This window comes from Dicentrarchus labrax, unplaced genomic scaffold (assembly GCF_905237075.1).
Source record: "Dicentrarchus labrax unplaced genomic scaffold, dlabrax2021, whole genome shotgun sequence".
NCBI lineage: Eukaryota > Metazoa > Chordata > Actinopteri > Moronidae > Dicentrarchus > Dicentrarchus labrax.
Window position 1 is genome coordinate 1272242 of NW_026136710.1, and position 18062 is coordinate 1290303.

The 18062-nt window shown below is 40.8% G+C and overlaps 1 protein-coding gene across 8 annotated transcripts in view; it reads left to right on the forward strand.

Annotated features, from left to right (window-relative positions):
* The window catches only part of fgfr1b (fibroblast growth factor receptor 1b), a 37385-nt gene extending 21708 nt beyond the window's left edge, over positions 1 to 15677 (forward strand). For 4 of the 8 annotated variants that reach the window (XM_051413293.1, XM_051413290.1, XM_051413287.1 and 1 more), the window contains exons 6-16: positions 10038 to 10182; positions 10276 to 10466; positions 10595 to 10740; positions 11594 to 11715; positions 12143 to 12253; positions 12337 to 12527; positions 12643 to 12765; positions 12841 to 12911; positions 13732 to 13869; positions 14027 to 14132; positions 14934 to 15677. In XM_051413293.1, coding sequence (XP_051269253.1) covers positions 10038 to 10182; positions 10276 to 10466; positions 10595 to 10740; positions 11594 to 11715; positions 12143 to 12253; positions 12337 to 12527; positions 12643 to 12765; positions 12841 to 12911; positions 13732 to 13869; positions 14027 to 14132; positions 14934 to 15002 — 1413 coding nt within the window. In that variant the 3' untranslated portion in view covers positions 15003 to 15677. Of the gene's footprint in view, positions 1 to 3961; positions 4118 to 7070; positions 7173 to 7269; positions 7443 to 7529; positions 7654 to 8303; positions 8495 to 10037; positions 10467 to 10594; positions 10741 to 11593; positions 11716 to 12142; positions 12254 to 12336; positions 12528 to 12642; positions 12766 to 12840; positions 12912 to 13731; positions 13870 to 14026; positions 14133 to 14933 lie in introns of all 8 variants that reach the window. The other 4 variants (XM_051413285.1, XM_051413286.1, XM_051413288.1 and 1 more) reach the window with 3 other exon arrangements.
* The last annotated feature ends 2385 nt before the right edge of the window (positions 15678 to 18062 follow it).

An 18062-nucleotide genomic window follows, 5' to 3' on the forward strand; every position in this document is an offset into this window, starting at 1 on the left:
CATCAGATAGTTTGAATTATCTCCATCTATGGATCAATAATGATATTTAATGTAATAATAATGCAGTATTTCACCTTTAACTCACATAAACAATCAGAGGACATCTTCTATTACTGCAAACACAGTATTTCTCTGTTATTAGTTCAATATAACAGCAGCAGTGTGAGCTTTATTTTGGCGGTGTGGTTTGTTTCCTGTCGCAGTGATCTGTAAATATGTGGCGTGAGGATGAGGAGTCTGACTATTTAATGTTTATTCCTCCTGACTTCATCCTCTGTGTTCCTTTAAATAAAACTCTGCGTGAGGTTCCTTCCTGCCTGGTGCTCGCGGTGCTCGGCTGGAAACTGACCCGAGCTGCCAGCCTGCTGTAGAATCTGGTGTGTAGGTGAAGTTTAACAGAGGTCAGTTATTAAGAGAGGAGTCAGTGAGACTGAACGGGTGAAGAATTTCACTGTTTATTGTACATTAATATCACAATGCTGTTGTAGTTAGTAATAACAAGTAATCTGTGGGTGCAGAAATAACTAAAAGTAACTGTAACACACGATAAAAATACTCTATTACATGTAAGATCCTGCATTATAAATAGTACTTTAGTAAAACTATGTGATTATAAAGCAGAAAATGTCTCGAATGATCTTATAAAGATGATTTGAGTAAAAGTTATACTGCACTTTAAAACTATATTAAATACATTATTAGTAAAAATCCTCCATTATAAGTGTTACTTAAGAAAAAGTCTGTAATCATTATTAATAAAATATACTTAAAGTACCAAAAGTAATGTTGCATAATAAAGAAAATGTCTCATGATCCTATAAAGATTATTTACTTGAATAAAAGTAATACTGCTCTATAAAAATACTCAATTACTACTAGTAAAAGTCTTGTTGTGAAAGTGTTGTTTTGGTAAAACTTTAATTTGCAAAATGTACTTAAAGTATCAAAATTAAAGGTGCATAATGCAAAAAGTGTTATATCTACATTTATTTCACATTAATAGCATCTTACTTTTGTAGTTCCTAGTAACCAGTGGTTGCAGAAATAACTCATTCAGATCATTTACTCAAGTAAAAGTTACCATAACACACTGTAAAAATACTCTATTACAAGTAAAATCCTGCATTATAGATGGTACCTCAGTAACAGTGTGTAAATATTATAAGTAAAATGTGCTGGAAGTATCAAAAGTAAAAGTAAATAATGCAGAAAATGATGCTTCATTGAAAGTTGCATTGGCAGTAATAAAAGTAAAGGACACAATGCAGTAAAATGTCAAATGTGAGGTTCAACAAAATATAGAAAAATATTGTATTGTGATATTTTGTGTCCTGATATTGTATCGATCTGATTGATTGAACCTCGAACAGCTGTGATGATGAATGTAACAGAGATTTGATTCAGATTGTTTTGGATATTGAATCGTAGCTCCTGTATCGTGATACGTATCCCGACTGTGATCTGTCAGGTTTCACAGTGTCGATTCAGATGCAGCTCTGAGTGGATCTGAGCAGCTTTTATTTTGAAGGATGTGTTTGCTGGCTGTGTGTGCGGCACATAAAACTCTTTAACGCTCACAAACATCTTCATTAATTTAAGAGGCCGCCGGCGTCCAGGCGTGTGCTCCATATGTGTGTGTGTGTAACGTATTAATTATGTCTTCATAAACCTGGCACGCTCCTCGCACTCGGGGCCGCCGCCCTCAACCACACGCTCTGCTGGGAGCTGGACGACAGACTCGGTGTGTCGCTGTCCTCGGTGACGTCTCAGGGCTCGGTGACGGCAGCCAACCGGAGGCCATCTTGTTTATGAGGCTGATCTTTAATGTCCTTTAATTCTCCTTCAAAGTTCAGACTGAGTTGTTCTCTAGAGACTGAAGCAAACACTCCAGGAAGCCCCGATAGAATATAAATGATCTGCACTTAATGAAATTCATTATTGATTATGTGTACATCATTGGTCTGGGTGGATACTGGATTCTGATTGGCTGCTGGGAGGGATTCCTGATGTGTGACACATACTAAATAGTTCCAGTGAAACTGTCTGCGGCCGTCAGTACTCGTCCCGTCGTTGGTATTGATTCGGGGACAAAGACCCGGCTGATAGCTGCAGATTTACTGTTTGTCCTGTTGAGTTTAACGTTAGCTCTCTGAAGTCGTATTTCTGGTTCGTCCTATTTACTGGAGCAATGAAACAACGTCTCCATTGCATTAGAACATTATGGGATGGTGATGATTCTTCCAGACCTCAGCTGTTACCATGGAAACGGAGTGATGGCTTGTAAAAAACGTATGAAAATGTGAAATAATGTGATGATGATGATGCCCTTCGCTGTACGACAGACGCTTCTGCGACGTCCATTAATTTCTGATTATAGAGACGTTATCGGACTTTATTCCTTATTTATAACAGTGGAAACCTGTTAATGTTAAAATCCTGTTAATGTGTCAGTACTGATGCTTCTGTATGAGACCATCACAGAGAAGATATTCAGATAAATTCAGTTTTATTTTAAATAAGTTTAGAGAAATGCTGCATATGAGAGTAACGTTACCTTAACAGTAAAAACCTGAGTTACTTTTACTCAGATCAAATATCTTTCTTGCCTAAATTGTTTGAGTTAAATAAACTTAAATGGTTTAAGTCGGTTTCCTCAAACAGTTTGAGTTGAACTAACTCATCAGAAGCTCTGATGCTGTTTGAAGTACAAACTGATTCCAGCTCCTCTGATGGAGGATTTGCTGCTCCTGAATATCTTTGGGCATTTGAAGCCGCCATTTTCTAATATTTAAAGTCAAAGAATTTATGGATTAGTCTGAATAACATGTCCCGAACCCTCTTTCAGTGATTCTATTTGGGTAATCAGTGTCAGTCAGGCTGTGTTTGTCCCTCCTCAGCTGCCGTACAGCGTTCACGTGTTTACCAGTTTGGGTCTCACACCTTCCTGGTGACACATGCAGCAAATGGTGTCAGGCAGCGAACATCTGTGTGTCTGTGTGAGTCACTGCCACACCGCGTTGTTGTTTCACACCTGATGGATTTAGTATTCACAGGTGAGCTGTGGGGGGGGGGGTCTGGGTGTCGGTGGTTTATTGGTCCAAATCACCACATCTTCACCTCTGAGACAGCTGCCACAGTGCGAGCAGCCAGAAAGCCCTGGGAGGATCCTGCTGACAGTCTCCCAGCAGCCACTGGGGCCCGTTCAACAGCAGCAACTATTCTGTTGTCGTTAATTAATTAATCACCAGGTAAAGCCAGCTCTCTGTTGGGGCGTTCAAGGACACTTGAGGTTTAGGAGAAGGGCTCTAACTCATGTATAGATAATTATTCTGATAATTGTTTGGTCCACTAGGGGTCGCCAAAGCTTCATGGGGGGTCGTGAGGCCTTCTTGATTTTAGGGGGTTGTAGGAGAACTGAGAAAATATACACAGTAGAGCTATATCTCAGTTTTTCATTCAAATCCACAATTTCTTTAAATTTCTTCTTGCTTATTTTGTCCAAACAGCAACGATTGATTATGAAACATATTGATGATCTCTGCAGTTTGTCACAACATCACAAAATTATATAAAGTCAGAGCGATTTTCAGATTTCTTTCTGTTATATTGTTTAATGTAATGTGTCGACTCCACTGGAGAGAGCACAACCATCCGACTCTTTATTTAACACAATAAACCAGATTTCAGTCCATCAGCTGATCTTCATATTCACACATTTAGGAGCTGCCGCTGTGCAGTTGAGTTCCTGCTTTGCTCGATAGTGAATTTAATATCCTTAGAAGTCTTTGGCAGGGGACTATTTTTAGCGGTGGATGAATCCACATTGTGCGCTGTGTTTGGCCTGCCTTAGTGAAATGAACATTAACTGCTTTCTGCCTTAAAGAGAAGAAATCAGTGTCGTAATCAGGATCACGAGCGTCTCGTCTTCTTGTGAATCTGACTTTATCGTCTCTCTCTGCAGTGAGTTCGCGGTCTGGAAGTCTCAGTAAGTTGATGTGTTAGGACATGATGTCGTCCCCCCGCTGCTTCCAGCTGCTGCTGTTCTGCATCCTGCTGGTTCTGCTGGTCCAGTTTCCTCGGGCTCAGTCCAGACCGGCCACAGAGGACACAGACACAGGTAAGATACCTAACAGATGTCTCTGTTCAGGAGAACTCAACCATTTGAGTAAATGTCTAAATGTGTTTTTTCTGATCAATATTTCAGCTCAAACTTAAAGTCCAAGAGGCTCATAGAGCAGATTTGATCCTGAAACACAACATACACAACATTATCTATACATCTTTTTATTATATATATATATATCTTATCAATATGAATTCAGTAGGCAGATGTGTTTAAGGAGCCTTTGTTGGACTGTCAATCAGAGAAAGATGGAGCAGCTGATAGGTTGGTGATAACAGCCCCATTTCGGTGTAAACATCCGTTGCTGCTCACTTTATCAATTTTATTTGTATAGCACCAATTCATCACAAAGGTTATCTCGGGACACTTTTCAAACAGACCGTACTCTTTATAAAATGATTTACAGAGACCCAACGTGAACATCAACTCAATTGCAGCAACACTACTGAGTATCAAAACATGTTTAAGACGGCGTGGCGTTGTTTACAGCTGTTGGTAGCTGGTCTCTAACACAGAGAGGTCTCACTCTGACACTATTCCTTAGCACCATAAACAGTCATTCCCTTCTTCTCCTTCTGATCTGGATCAGACTAAACATATTGCTGCCACACTGTTTGTTATTAGTATTCCTTTGACAGTTATTTATAGGTTTTATATAGTCCAACACTGTGCAGATATTCAGTAAGAACTGTTTATCCAGCTGCTCCAGGCCTTTGAACAACCTCCTCCTTTGAAGTTAGTAACTCATTTTATAAAATTGGTATCGTCCAGGAACCTGTATTGAAGTCAAGGTATCGGTATCTAAAATGTTTGAACCGGCTAGAAAACTGGCTTTTATTTAATTGATTATCAGAATAGCTGCTGATTAAGCTCTAAAACTAACAGAAAACGTCACTTTTTCCACTGATTATCTGAATATAAACATTTCATCTTTCAGTCTTTCTGCAGACGAATGTTAAATCGTGTTTTTCAGCCTGTTTTTAACCGCTCTGTTGTTTCCTCCTCTCTTTTGTCTGAGGGCTCTTTCATGTCTGCGGCCGCTGCGTTTTAGACTCCAACTTATATAAAAGCTTATAAAACTTTCCAATGAGCGAATTTCTTTAATAGGAGACTGACTTTACTCAAGGTTTTGGCTGTTTTTGGCTCCGAGGCATCTGAAACTGGTTAAAGTGATTCTTCATGGTGTAACCGAGGCTTGGCTCTCAGGGTGCTGGTTATGGTCTGTATATCCTGTCCAGACACAGTAACACGGGAACAGATGCACACAGTCTCTCAGACAGAAACCTCTTTCAGGAACCAGTATTTGTGCTTGTGTGCACATGTATATACCTTCTTGTCTTTTTGGCTCCAACCATCTGGACTCCAGCTGAGTCTATGTGATACTGTTGTTTCTGAGCCCGTAAATTCTTGTTTTTCTCTCAGATTCAGCCTCTCTGCTGTTCATAAACAAAGCCTGCTTTCAATTTCCCACCTCGCTCTGTCGTATTCCCTCAGATCGAACCACTTCCCTCCTGCACGCTCTCTGCCTTCTGACTCTGAGGAGAAAACCAGTTCAATGTTCCTGGAAGTGCCGTGAACTTTACTCACTTCTTGTAAAAGAGCATCCCTAAAAGCCGACGAGTCCGACCGGCACACTGATCTTTTTATAAACTGTTTGATGTGTTTAACAGAAGCTGCACATTTGAGGTTTTACAGGGATTTAGCTTCACATATGTCTCACTGCGTCGGTTTTTCTATTCTCCACAAACACAGTTATCATGGAGGAAGGTTGCTTAGGGCGGTGGTTCCCATCCTGAGGGTCTGGACCCCTACTAGGGGTCACCAAAGCCTCACGGGGGGCAACACCTTTTTGATTTTAAGAGGTGTAAGAAAATGTTAATAATAAGAGCTGTAGGCCTTTATCTCTGCATTTTGTTCAGTTCTTGAAGAAGACGAAATGAGTTTGTTTGTTCAGATAGTGACTGTTTAAAATAAAAAAAATACAGACAGAGAATTGTATCTCTGATCAATATTTACAGAAAACATTCTCAAAGAAATGCTCAAAATTCATTTAATCGCTTGTTTTATAAACTTCCTTGCACAAATGCAGTGGATACATCTGTTAGTTAGAAAGTGCTGGATGTCACTAAATCCTGCACACTGAGCCTTTAAAGCATCAAAGAGGCAATTTTACTTTCAACACTGACAATATGGCGGCTTGAAAAGAGATTAAAGTGCTGGTGTATTTATTGCACTTTACATTATTAAATATTATTAGAGTTCAGCAGTTTTATATCTGCATATGAAGGCAGATACATTCTCTACAACAGCCGATCCAAGATTACACAGCACATAGACTGTTTACCTGCATGTTTAAATCTTATTTGCACATAGTTTTAGCCTCCTGAATGAAATGTTTTTGTATTGTTGTTATTGTATTACAGTTTATTGTTTATTGTATGTACAGGAATTATTTTTGTGTTTTTGGTACTTTTTTTTTTTTGACTGCAAAGAAGTTTCCCATCCGGGAGAATAAAAAGGAGCCGTGCAGATATGTGTTTATAGAGATCAGTGATGATGGAGGCAGTTGTTATAACATTGTTTTATTGTTTGAAGATATTACAGGAGGAAGTATTGAAGTTTTCCTCTGAGTCAGAGAGGATCAAAGGATGTATGAGTGGCTCTGAGGGGGGGGTCCATTAGCTGTCGTACAGCAGAGAGAGACTGCAGGGATGTATGTTGTTTGCTGTTAATGGTCGGGGGAGACGGGAGGGAGGTCTCTGAAGTTTCGGAAGTGGGTTTTGTGCAGGACTGTTCAGTGGCGACAGCTCCCGTCTGCCCTCATTCGCTGCGACCCCCTTTCACAGAGCCGGGGTCAGAGGTCAGAGGTTAATCCACAGACTGGTTTCATTGTCTGTCGGCCTCTAACACACATCAGCTTTTAAACCTCCGACTTCTTCCTTTGCAGCCGACGCAGTGAAATCCTCTGAAGACGAAGAAGACGATGAGTCATCCTCGGAGGAAAACAAACTGTCCAACGAGCTGTCAACAAGCAACGAGAAGCTCCAGCGTAAGTCTCGAACCTTTGTTCTCTCTTCTGTTAGTGTGTGGAAAACATAAATCAGTGCAAACACAAATCATTGTAATCACTGTGTTTACCTCGTTAGCGTTGGCGCCGCAGTGGGTAATGCCAGAGAAGATGGAGAAGCAGCTTCACGCCGTACCAGCCAGCAGGACTGTGAAGTTTCGATGCCAGGCGATGGGAAACCCAGTTCCCTCCCTGCGCTGGTACAAGAACGGGAAAGAGTTCAGGAAGGACCAAAGAATCGGAGGGTTCAAGGTTTGTTTCTCACCGTTCCTGCACAGAGAGAACAGACACAGGTCCAACCAGTTGTTTTCATTTGATTTCTTATCCTCAACCCCGCAGATCAGAGACCACATGTGGACACTAATAATGGAGTCAGTGGTCCCGTCGGATAAAGGGAACTACACCTGTGTGGTGGAGAATGAATATGGGAGTCTCAAACACACCTACCTGCTGGATGTAGTTGGTAAGGAAATCACTGCACCCACAATAAGACGACGCAATCGACACTCAAACACCAACTGGTCTTTAATAAGCCGGTCCTAACTGCTTTGTAAGACTTTACTTAAACCTAGTCTTAACTATGTCCGCTATTAGCAATGCACATGACTGTGGCTGCTGCCCAAAGTCGTACATTGTTATAACAATCTCTCGCTGTTTAGCTCATTTATAGCTAAACATTTCTAATTTGTTGCAACAAAAGAAAAAGAAAGCTAAATTTCACAGACATCAATGGAGAGCGATAACAGAGGCGATAAATGATTGTTCCGACTCGGGCAACCTTAGCACGGCAAGAAAAGACAATCCAGAAAACACCATTGTGTTATCAGTTGTTACTATAGAAACAGGCTGGATTTTGACTTTACTCTTAGTGAGAAGAAGGCTTAATCCCTGTTGGTGCAACCGGCTCCTAAAAAACAGGAAAACCCACAATAAGCCCTAAAGGATTAAATCGTTTTACGTTCTTTTTTGCTCAGTTTTCACACGTTTATACAAAAAGCTGTTTTATGGATGAGACACAGATGTACGGAGGGCGATGTGGTTTACTGTGGTCTACTGATGATAAATGAATGTGTTGCTGGTGACCTCTTACATTGTTTAAACTCTCTGTTCCAGAGCGTTCTCCTCACAGACCGATCCTGCAGGCCGGTCTGCCGGCGAACCAAACCGCAGTGGTTGGCAGTGACGTAGCGTTTGTGTGTCGCGTGTTCAGCGACCCGCAGCCTCACATCCAGTGGCTCAAACACATCACCGTCAACGGCAGCAGAGAGGGACCGGATGGACACCCATACGTCCTCATTCTCAAGGTTTGTGTGTTCTTGAGTTCACACTGAGCCTCGTTACAGCACAACGTAACGTGGTGTCCATTATCGGGGATTAAAGGATTAATGGACCAATTTAGCTTCTAATGCAATAAGAACCTAAAGTTGAGAGTGAATTGTTATTGCAAAATATATATGTGGAATTCCAATACTATACTAATAATCAATCAATCAACAATCAATGTTTTTGAGGGTTTAGTTGCTCTTTTTAAGTGGATGTATAGTGGCTGCAGAGATTATTATTTATTATTTATTATTTGAAAATGTGGTAACAATACATTTTAAACTAGAATGTGAAAACCTTTTTCTTCAGTAACCAGATTTTTATAGCAGCAGCATGTGAAGATACATGTAAGAGGTGTGATTCAGTGACATAAGACTGTATTTGTAACAACCCTCACTCCCGGTGGTTGAATCCGTCTCTTTGTTGCACGACTCTGGTTTCGTTTCTCTCTGACAGAGTAAAACCACATCTGTGATGAATTGTGGACTCCTGATGAAAGACAGAGCGGTTTGTTGTGTCTGGCCTGTAGCCAGACTCAGTGCTCGTATTATTATGTTCTTCAACACAATGAAAGTCTGCTGATAAAGAAAACTGAATCTCAGTTATTTACTCATTTCTTAACCATAAATGTCACCAGTCAGAGCACCAAACCAGTTACCTGCAATTAAGCTCAAGAATCTCCGCGGCGCCAGAATCTGAACTGGGAGCTCTTTTAATGTTCACTTTCTACCATCTAACTTCTGCTTATGTTATGAACAGCTGCACATAGTTTATATACTTAGATTATTTATCTTCTCGACCATCTAACACCAGGATTTAATTTAATTTGTGGAAGAACTCATTGTGTTTATCCTTTATCTGAACGCTGATTCTTGGATTCTCTAAATATTTTTGTGATCTTCTTCTTTGACTTTGTTGGCGCTTTGTTGCACTTCTTTGCTTGTTAATGCCACCAAGTATTGATCAATTTAGGGAGGCACAACTGTATTTCCACCATGTACTTTGTGAGCAGTGCAACCATTGACGGTATGTATATACCTGATCTTTCACTGCAGTACGAGAAGCAAAAATAAAACCAAAAGAATCTGGATTCATTGAGTTAATCAAACACAAGAAGACAATTGTGTTCATACTTAGACCGATATGACTTTTTCAAAGGCTGATGCTGATATTTAAAAAAGCCAGCCTGCCGATCAAAACAAAGAGAAGTCATACTGTATGTTTACATGTTATGGAGTTACAGTACAGGGCATTAAACTTTTCCATCACCGTCCCAAAGCTCACTAACACGGTTCTACAGCAGCTACACTGACAGCTCTGTGTGCATGTGTCTGATAATCGTCTGATTATCTCGTATTTACTGACCTATTTTATGTCGTAGAACGTGAAACTTAACCTTATGTTAAGACGCACTAACACGCTGCTGGTTTTAATCTTTTCTTGGGATTGTTCATAAAACTAAAACTTATCTCTTAACTCAACACATTTCTTTAACTTACATTTCATTTCTCTCTTGTTTTACAGACTGCAGGTTTGAACACAACAGATAAAGAAATGGAGGTTTTGACTCTGAGGAACGTAACTCTGAACGATGCTGGAGAGTACACCTGCCTGGCGGGAAACTCCATCGGGGTGTCTCATCACTCTGCGTGGCTCAACGTGGTCGACGGTACGTTGCGATGTTCAGAAACCAAAGTTAAAGCGGCGACGCTGATGGTTCGACCGTCTGCTGATGTTTGTGCTCTAACGTCTCTCCCCCCAGACCTGCCCCCCGCCCCGCTGCCCTCTCAGACGTACTTGGAGATCTTCATCTACTGCCTCGGGTTTATCATCATCATCATCCTCATGGCCACAGCGGTCATCTGCAGACTCTGCTGCGCCCCAAAGAAGAGCGATTTCAACAGCCAGTTAGCTGTCCAGAAGCTAGCCAAGAGCATCCCTCTGAGGAGACAGGTAACGGCTCTGTTTCCCTTCTTTGTTCCATTTCCTGTTTGGTCTCTTAACTTTCTGTTAACCTGGGATCTCTTCCGAGTCAATGAAACACATAAAGTTATATAATAATAAGAACTCTGACCCTGCAGGTGTCCGTCGAGTCCTCGTCCTCCCATCAGTCCGGGATGTGTTTGATGCGCCAGTCTCGTCTCTCCAGCGCGGCCACCACCATCCTGGCAGGAGTGTCGGAGTATGAACTTCCCTACGATCCCGTCTGGGAGCTGCCACGAGACAGGTACGACAGCAACCCGTCTCACTGCTCTTCTGCTCCGGCTTCTTCAGCTGCTTTCACACTTTTCTCCTCACTTCCTCCGTTTATTGAGCCTTTTGACTTACTGCAGTCTGCCTACACCCTTTATTTAGTCCTGTCTTCTGCTGTTACCTTGTGGAACCTCGTCATCAATTATATCCGTCTACCAAGGCTATAAAAGTGAAAAAACCCACACAACGCTTTCTGACAGCTTCTAATTTCATTCCTACTTGTGTGGCCATCCTCGGCCTTCTGCTGTCTTAAAATACAGAACGGCGACTTTTGATGCAACATTGTTTGACATGAGGTCACATAAAAAGAAAAACCACATTCCTGGTTTGTAACGTGGACGCTGTATTTCTACAGCTCACCTTCAAATTGTCATGACAACAGATCAGATGTAAGATACATTTTATAAACCTTTGTACGGTGGTTATTATGGCAGCTCTTTTTTATCCTTCATAGTTTTTGTTTAGCACAGCGAAGAGAAGACAGAGAAAACAACAGTGTGTCCAGAGTTTGTGATCATTTCAGGCAGAAACTTAATGAAAGTGTGTCTGTTGTAAAACCAAACTAGCACAATAGCACGACATCTGTGAAAACACCTGGATCGTATTTTAGTTTCAGTGCTACCTGAGCGAGCTGTCTCTCTTCAGTCTGACTCACTTAGTAACGTCTCAGTCAAGGACAAAAGTGTCACATTTCTCCTCCACGTGGTTTGTATCGACAGTTTCAGTTCAAACATTAAACTCATACAGGAAGGTGCATTAACTGCAGTGATCATCTGTAACATGTACAGTTAAAGCGATCTGTATGCTGATGTGTCTGCTGTCCTCAGGCTGACTCTGGGGAAGCCTCTGGGTGAAGGCTGCTTTGGTCAGGTGGTTCTGGCGGAGGCCATCGGCGTCGACAAAAATAAACCCACACGCCTCACGAAGGTGGCTGTGAAGATGCTCAAAGGTGAGAACTAAACTCTGCTCTCCAACCAACACGCTGGACAAACAGACACAATGTTTTTAACACAAATCAATAAATTAATTAATGTGTAACGTTTGCCGAATTTACAAGAGGGTCCAAATTAATATGAATTTATCAGAAACCACAATTCACAAAGTAAATAAAGTTTCTCCTGGAGATGCTGTGGTTACTTTACTTTATTTATCTTTGCAGTCCAAACACATAATATACACCAAATGGAAATCAGACAGTGTTCTGTGTACTTACAGGATGTCAGTTGAGTAGGTGGTCCTTCAGTGTGGACCAGAACTCTTTGTGTACACACATGTGGTCTGAATAAGAATATTAATACCTTTTTACACATCAGCATGTACTCAGCTGTCCACCAGGTGTAAACAGAGCCTTTAATGTTATCTGAACTTGTTCGCAGCGGACGCCACAGAGAAGGACCTGTCTGACCTGATCTCTGAGATGGAAATGATGAAGATGATCGGCAAACACAAGAACATCATCAACCTGCTGGGCGCCTGCACTCAGGACGGTGAGTGTGCGCGCTGTGTGTGATGTGTATCGGCGGTGATGTGTTTTAGTTTAAGAAGTTAAAGGTGACACTTTGACCTCTAGGCCCTCTGTACGTGGTGGTGGAGTACGCCTCGCAGGGCAACCTGAGGGAGTACCTGCGCACCCGTCGCCCGGTCGGGTTGGAGTACTGGAGCGGCTCCCGGCAGGTCTCTCTGGGCAGTCTGGAGATCAGGGAGCTGGTGTCTGCTGCGTACCAGGTGGCCAGAGGAATGGCGTACCTGGCGTCGAAGAAGGTCAGTTCATGTTGGATTCTGTCAGCCCTGAGAACAGCGTGTCAGACGACCCCTAGTGGTTGTTTTGTAAACCCGTCTCTCTCTCTCTCTCTCTCTCTGTCTCTCTGCCGTGCAGTGTATTCACAGAGACCTGGCAGCCAGGAACGTGTTGGTCACCGAGGATAACGTGATGAAGATCGCCGACTTCGGTCTGGCCCGAGATATCCACCACATCGACTACTACAAGAAGACCACGAACGTAAGAACCTTTAACAGACAAACATCAGGAGGATTTTATGGGGGGCGGTGTTCTGACGTTTGAATGTTCCTGCAGGGTCGTCTGCCGGTGAAGTGGATGGCACCAGAAGCTTTATTCGACCGCGTTTATACGCACCAAAGCGACGTGTGAGTTTGAATTTTAAAGACTTTTCTGTGATTGTGTTATTTCAATCCAAAACCCCAAAGATTAAACAGAAACAGAAACTCAAAATAAAAACTGGAAGGGAAATTATGCTTGAAAATTTATGAAAATAGCTGATTGATTGTATTTTCAGCTCCAAATAAATTATCTTTAATGCACACACTGTGAAACCAGATAAGTTAATTTAACTCAAAATAAAGGTTAAAACTGATTTCATCAAAATTTAACAGAAACTTAATTTTGTAGGTTAAAAATATTCTTGATCTTTACTAATTGTAATTAATTAAATTTTTTTTCAATTCATCATTTTTATTTGTACTGTGAAATCAAAATAAGTTATTAATCAGGTTTTCTAACTTATAAAATTGACTTTGTGTTACTTTAAATAATCTGTTTCAACAATTATTTTCTTTAAGTAACTTATTGTGGAAGAAAAACATGTAATTAAGCTTGAAACACTGTGATGAGCTTAAATTAGACTATAAAGTAATGTATACACACAAAATGTGATTTTTTGAGAGAAAAAGTCACATTTAAAAAACTATTGTGACTCTTACATAAGGATCATGATGCAGTACCATCTTAGAAACTCAATATAAACTAATTTATCCCTGAAGGAAGCATTAAACCATTAAACAATAAGGTTGAAATAAAATGGAAATATATAAATAAAGTAATGATAGACAGTAAGATCCCTCTGGAGACAAACACACCTCACTGCAACAGATAAAGGAAGTCAGTAATTTTCCATATTTCGTGTCTGAGAAGGTCTTTTTAATGTTTCTGTGTTTGCCGCTGCTGCAGGTGGTCATTCGGGGTCCTGCTGTGGGAAATCTTCACCCTCGGGGGGTCTCCTTACCCCGGCGTCCCCGTGGAGGAGCTCTTCAAGCTGCTGAAGGAGGGACATCGCATGGAGAAACCCTCCGCGTGCACGCAGGAGCTGTGAGTGCACGCCGGTTCGAGTTCACGTAATAAAATATGAAATTAACGAGAAAGAACGAGAAGAAGGGAACACTTGTAAAGAACATTTAATGACAAACAATGTGAAGCAGATGAGCGAATGTGTGTGAAGAGGGCTGAACACTGTGTGTCTCCTCAGGTATCTGATGATGAGAGACTGCTGGCACGCCGTCCCGTCTCGCCGGCCGACCTTCCAACAGCTGGTGGAAGATTTAGACCGCACGCTTTCTCTCATGGCTAACCAGGTAAAGTTTCACCTATTATCCATCAGCTGATTTCACCAAACTTTACAATATCTCATCATCTATTCAGACAATTTTATTCTGTAGCAATAAAAGGGCTGAAGCTTTCAAGGACAGTGGGAAATTACACACTCTTTTAAACTTAGGAAAAACAAGCAGAAACAGAGTACAGTCAGCTGATAATGATCCTGATCAATCAGTAATCAATACTCTCATTATTAAAGCATCAATCAACCTGATCAGCCTTCAGCAGTTAGCTAGTGTTTCTGTAGTGGAGACTAAACGTTAACAATGATCCATATCAGCAGTTTGAATCCAACTAAAAGCTCCCTGCACCAAACTCCCTTTAAGAAATATCACATTTTAACAATTCCTAACGTGTTCGTAACAACACGTAACTCTAGAAACACGAGCTAAAGGCCGTCATATGTCCACAGTCTGACTGTCAATACAGGATCAATATCATCCATAAAGATACAGTGTATACTGATCAATATCATCCATAAAGATACAGTGTATACTGATCAATATCATCCATAAAGATACAGTGTATACTGATCAATATCATCCATAAAGATACAGTGTATACTGATCAATATAATCAATAAAGATACAGTGTATACTGATCAATATAATCAATAAAGATACAGTGTATACTGATCAATATAATAAATAAAGATACAGTGTATACTGATCAATATCATCCATAAAGATACAGTGTATACTGATCAATATCATCCATAAAGATACAGTGTATACTAATCAATATAATCAATAAAGATGATCTGTATTGTATCTCCTCAGGAGTACCTGGACCTCTCCGTTCCTCTGGTCCAGTATTCTACAGTGGCGTCTCATTCCTGCTCCACATAGGCGTTCTGGGACCTCTTCCCCTTCCTGGATCACCTTCATCCCGCTTCCTGTGCTGCGTGGGGCGGCGGGCGCGGCGGCGGTCCCAGACGAGGCCCGGGCCGGACGGAGGAGCTCAGAACCGCCGTCTATCAGCAGCAGCAGCAGCAGCCTGATGTGAAGAACAGCTGGACTGAGCTGGACTCCCCAGCAAAGGCCTCAGGAAGCCGCTCGCTCATACCGGGTGTAAAGACTGAGTCCACCCACTGACTGAGGACTGAGAGCGGCTCTGCATTAATAATAATGCTCTCTGTGTGAATACTGTAAATAATAGTTTGTGCTATATGGAAGAAATATGACGTATAAAGGGAGCAATAGATACTAAAATAATAACTGATTGAATATAATAAATAAATCTATAAATGTGTAACATTTCACTTTTTATTTTTAACTCCTTCAGAAATAATATTTACTCATTTATAGATTTATTTAAGTTCTCATTCATGTATTTATTTCCCACTAATATTAATGTGTTTGTCAGTGAGGTTTGGTCCTCCGCAGTAATGTTGCCAAAGAAAAGATGTCTGCCAGTGTTACAGTCCAACATTGCACTTATTCCTCCCGCTGATTACGGAACATGCTTCTAGTTGAATGTTTTAAATGATTAACAGTATTATTAAAAACACTTTGGAATATTTACTGCAGTTGTTGTGATTCAATGGACCAAATGTGATTAATGTAATTAACTATTATTATTATTTTATATGGACATTTATAGTCACAGCAAATTGTTAGTTAGCTAGTAACATCAGAAAGCTAATGTTAACAAAAATGCTAGTTAATGTACATCAGTCGTTAGCTAGTTAGCTAGACATATATTGTCACATCTTAAGTTAGCTTTACGATTGATTTAGATTAACTACCTAATGTTATGTAACTAGTGTTTCGCTCACAGCTTTCTGATGTCACTAGGGAGCAGGGTCCCTAATAGACGCAGGTCTCCTTTAAAAGCCTGGTGTGGCTACACACTGTGACAAATAAACGCAGGTCTCCAATAGAGGCCTGGTCTGGATTTTATAGAAATTATCTCGATGTATAAAACCTCTTTAAACCCACCGGGTCGCCTGAGTGTTTCAATCTCCTACACAAATATAAATGTTTAAACTTCTGTCAGTATGTACAGAATGAACATCATTAGATCAGTTATTCTCCACAATTCAATCTTTCACTAGATTTTATGAAAATGATCAACAACAAAGTATAACGTTAATTCATTCTGACTTACCGTTAACACGGTAAACAAGAGAGACGGGAAAAAAACCTCTGAAGCATCATAATCATCATGTTAGTTGTCAAATTTGCTGAACAAATCTCAAGAGAAGCAGCAGTTAGAGTTTAGTTTAGTTTTGTGCTAAAGGAATTAAAGGCCGGTCCCAAATAAAGGCCTGTCCCAAATAAAGGCAGGGGGAGTTCAGTGATTTAAGCAAATAAACGCCCGGGCTATAATTAGAAGTTTTACGGTATATATTTGTTGCTTTTATCTTTTAACCATCTCCAGGATGTGTTTGTGTTTTTAACATAGATTAGCTTAGCACATGAGCGGTGTACTGCAGAGTATATGCAGGTATCAGTGCTACATTTCCCAGGATAGTAAAGGCATCACGTAACCAATTCAATCCAATTGTATTTGTATAGCGCCAATTCATAACAGAGGTTATCTTTTCAAATAGAGCAGGTCTAGACCGAACTCTTTATAACATTTACAGAGACCCAACAGTACCACCATGAGCAAGACCTTGGAGACAAGGGCAAGGAAACCAGGTTTCATGAGTAGATGAAGAGAGGAATAAAGAATATTGTGTATAACCTGCATTCATATAACATCTGCTCCCTGGATCAGCTGCAGACATTAAGTGTTAAATACTCCTACATTCGGTACTGTAGTCCTACATGTTTATAACACACGAGTCCCAGTCCTCCACTGGTTGAATGTGTGTGTGTGTGTGTGTGTGTGTGTTGGACAGAAAGAGATGAATTGTGGGTAGCGAGGCGGGTTCGGGGCCATCTATCACACACTGGTTGTGTTCAGTTCCTGCCCTCAGAGAGGAAACATGGGAGGAAACGTCGTACATAAGGCGGGAGGCTGCATACATCATCTCACCGCCTCTGGCCGACTGTACGGATATACAACCGCTGTGTATTCTGTTACACACTAAATTGAATCAGTGTGAAGAGCCGCTAGCGTCTCCTCGTCCGTCTCCTTCCTGTTTGCTGCAGAAATATCATCCACTTCCCCCTCAGAGATCTCTGGCTTCCCTCAAACTCTGAATCTGATCCAGACAAAGTTTGATTCAGGAAAAGATCCTGCAGAGAAACTCTCAAAACCTCAAACTCACCTGTACACGAGATCTTATATATATAGCAGGTTTACTCACAGAGAGTCAGTGTGCTTTTTTTTGTGTAATGATTTTGCTAACATTGTCTACTTAGATATAAAAAAAAATATATATATATTAACTTAAAAATTTTTTATTTTTTAAATTTAGAAAGAAGACAACAACTCCCATGATGCCATTGTGTAGTTACTGCTGATTTATAAACACTGACTGCTGTAGTTTTCTTTATTAGCTCCCTTTGTAACTTGTGTTTAGTGTTAGTAAAGTTAGTTATTTGCCTCCCCACAGATTCAGAAACCTTCAGCAAACAGAGATGAGGGCTGTTAACCGACACCTCCTCCCCGGGTTGTAGAGAGAGGGGGGAGGTCGTCTTCCTCACCCCTCCTGATGGAGGTTAATGGGCCGTAACGCTGAGGGTGAGGAGTCTTTCCTTTGTGTGACAGATGGCTGAGTGAGAGCAAACACTGAGGAGTTATTTACAGTCTGCAGCCAGAACAAACTGTTTACTTTAGTTAAACTCCTGTAGAAATCTAACTGAACCTCACAGCACATCTTAATAAAAGTTAACTGAAATTAATCCTAAAGAATAAATTGTTGAAGCAACTCAGTTGTTTTGAGTGAGCCTATATTATAATTTGGTGTTAAATATGCATCTGAATAATTATTAATGATCCCAAAGTGTGAAGAT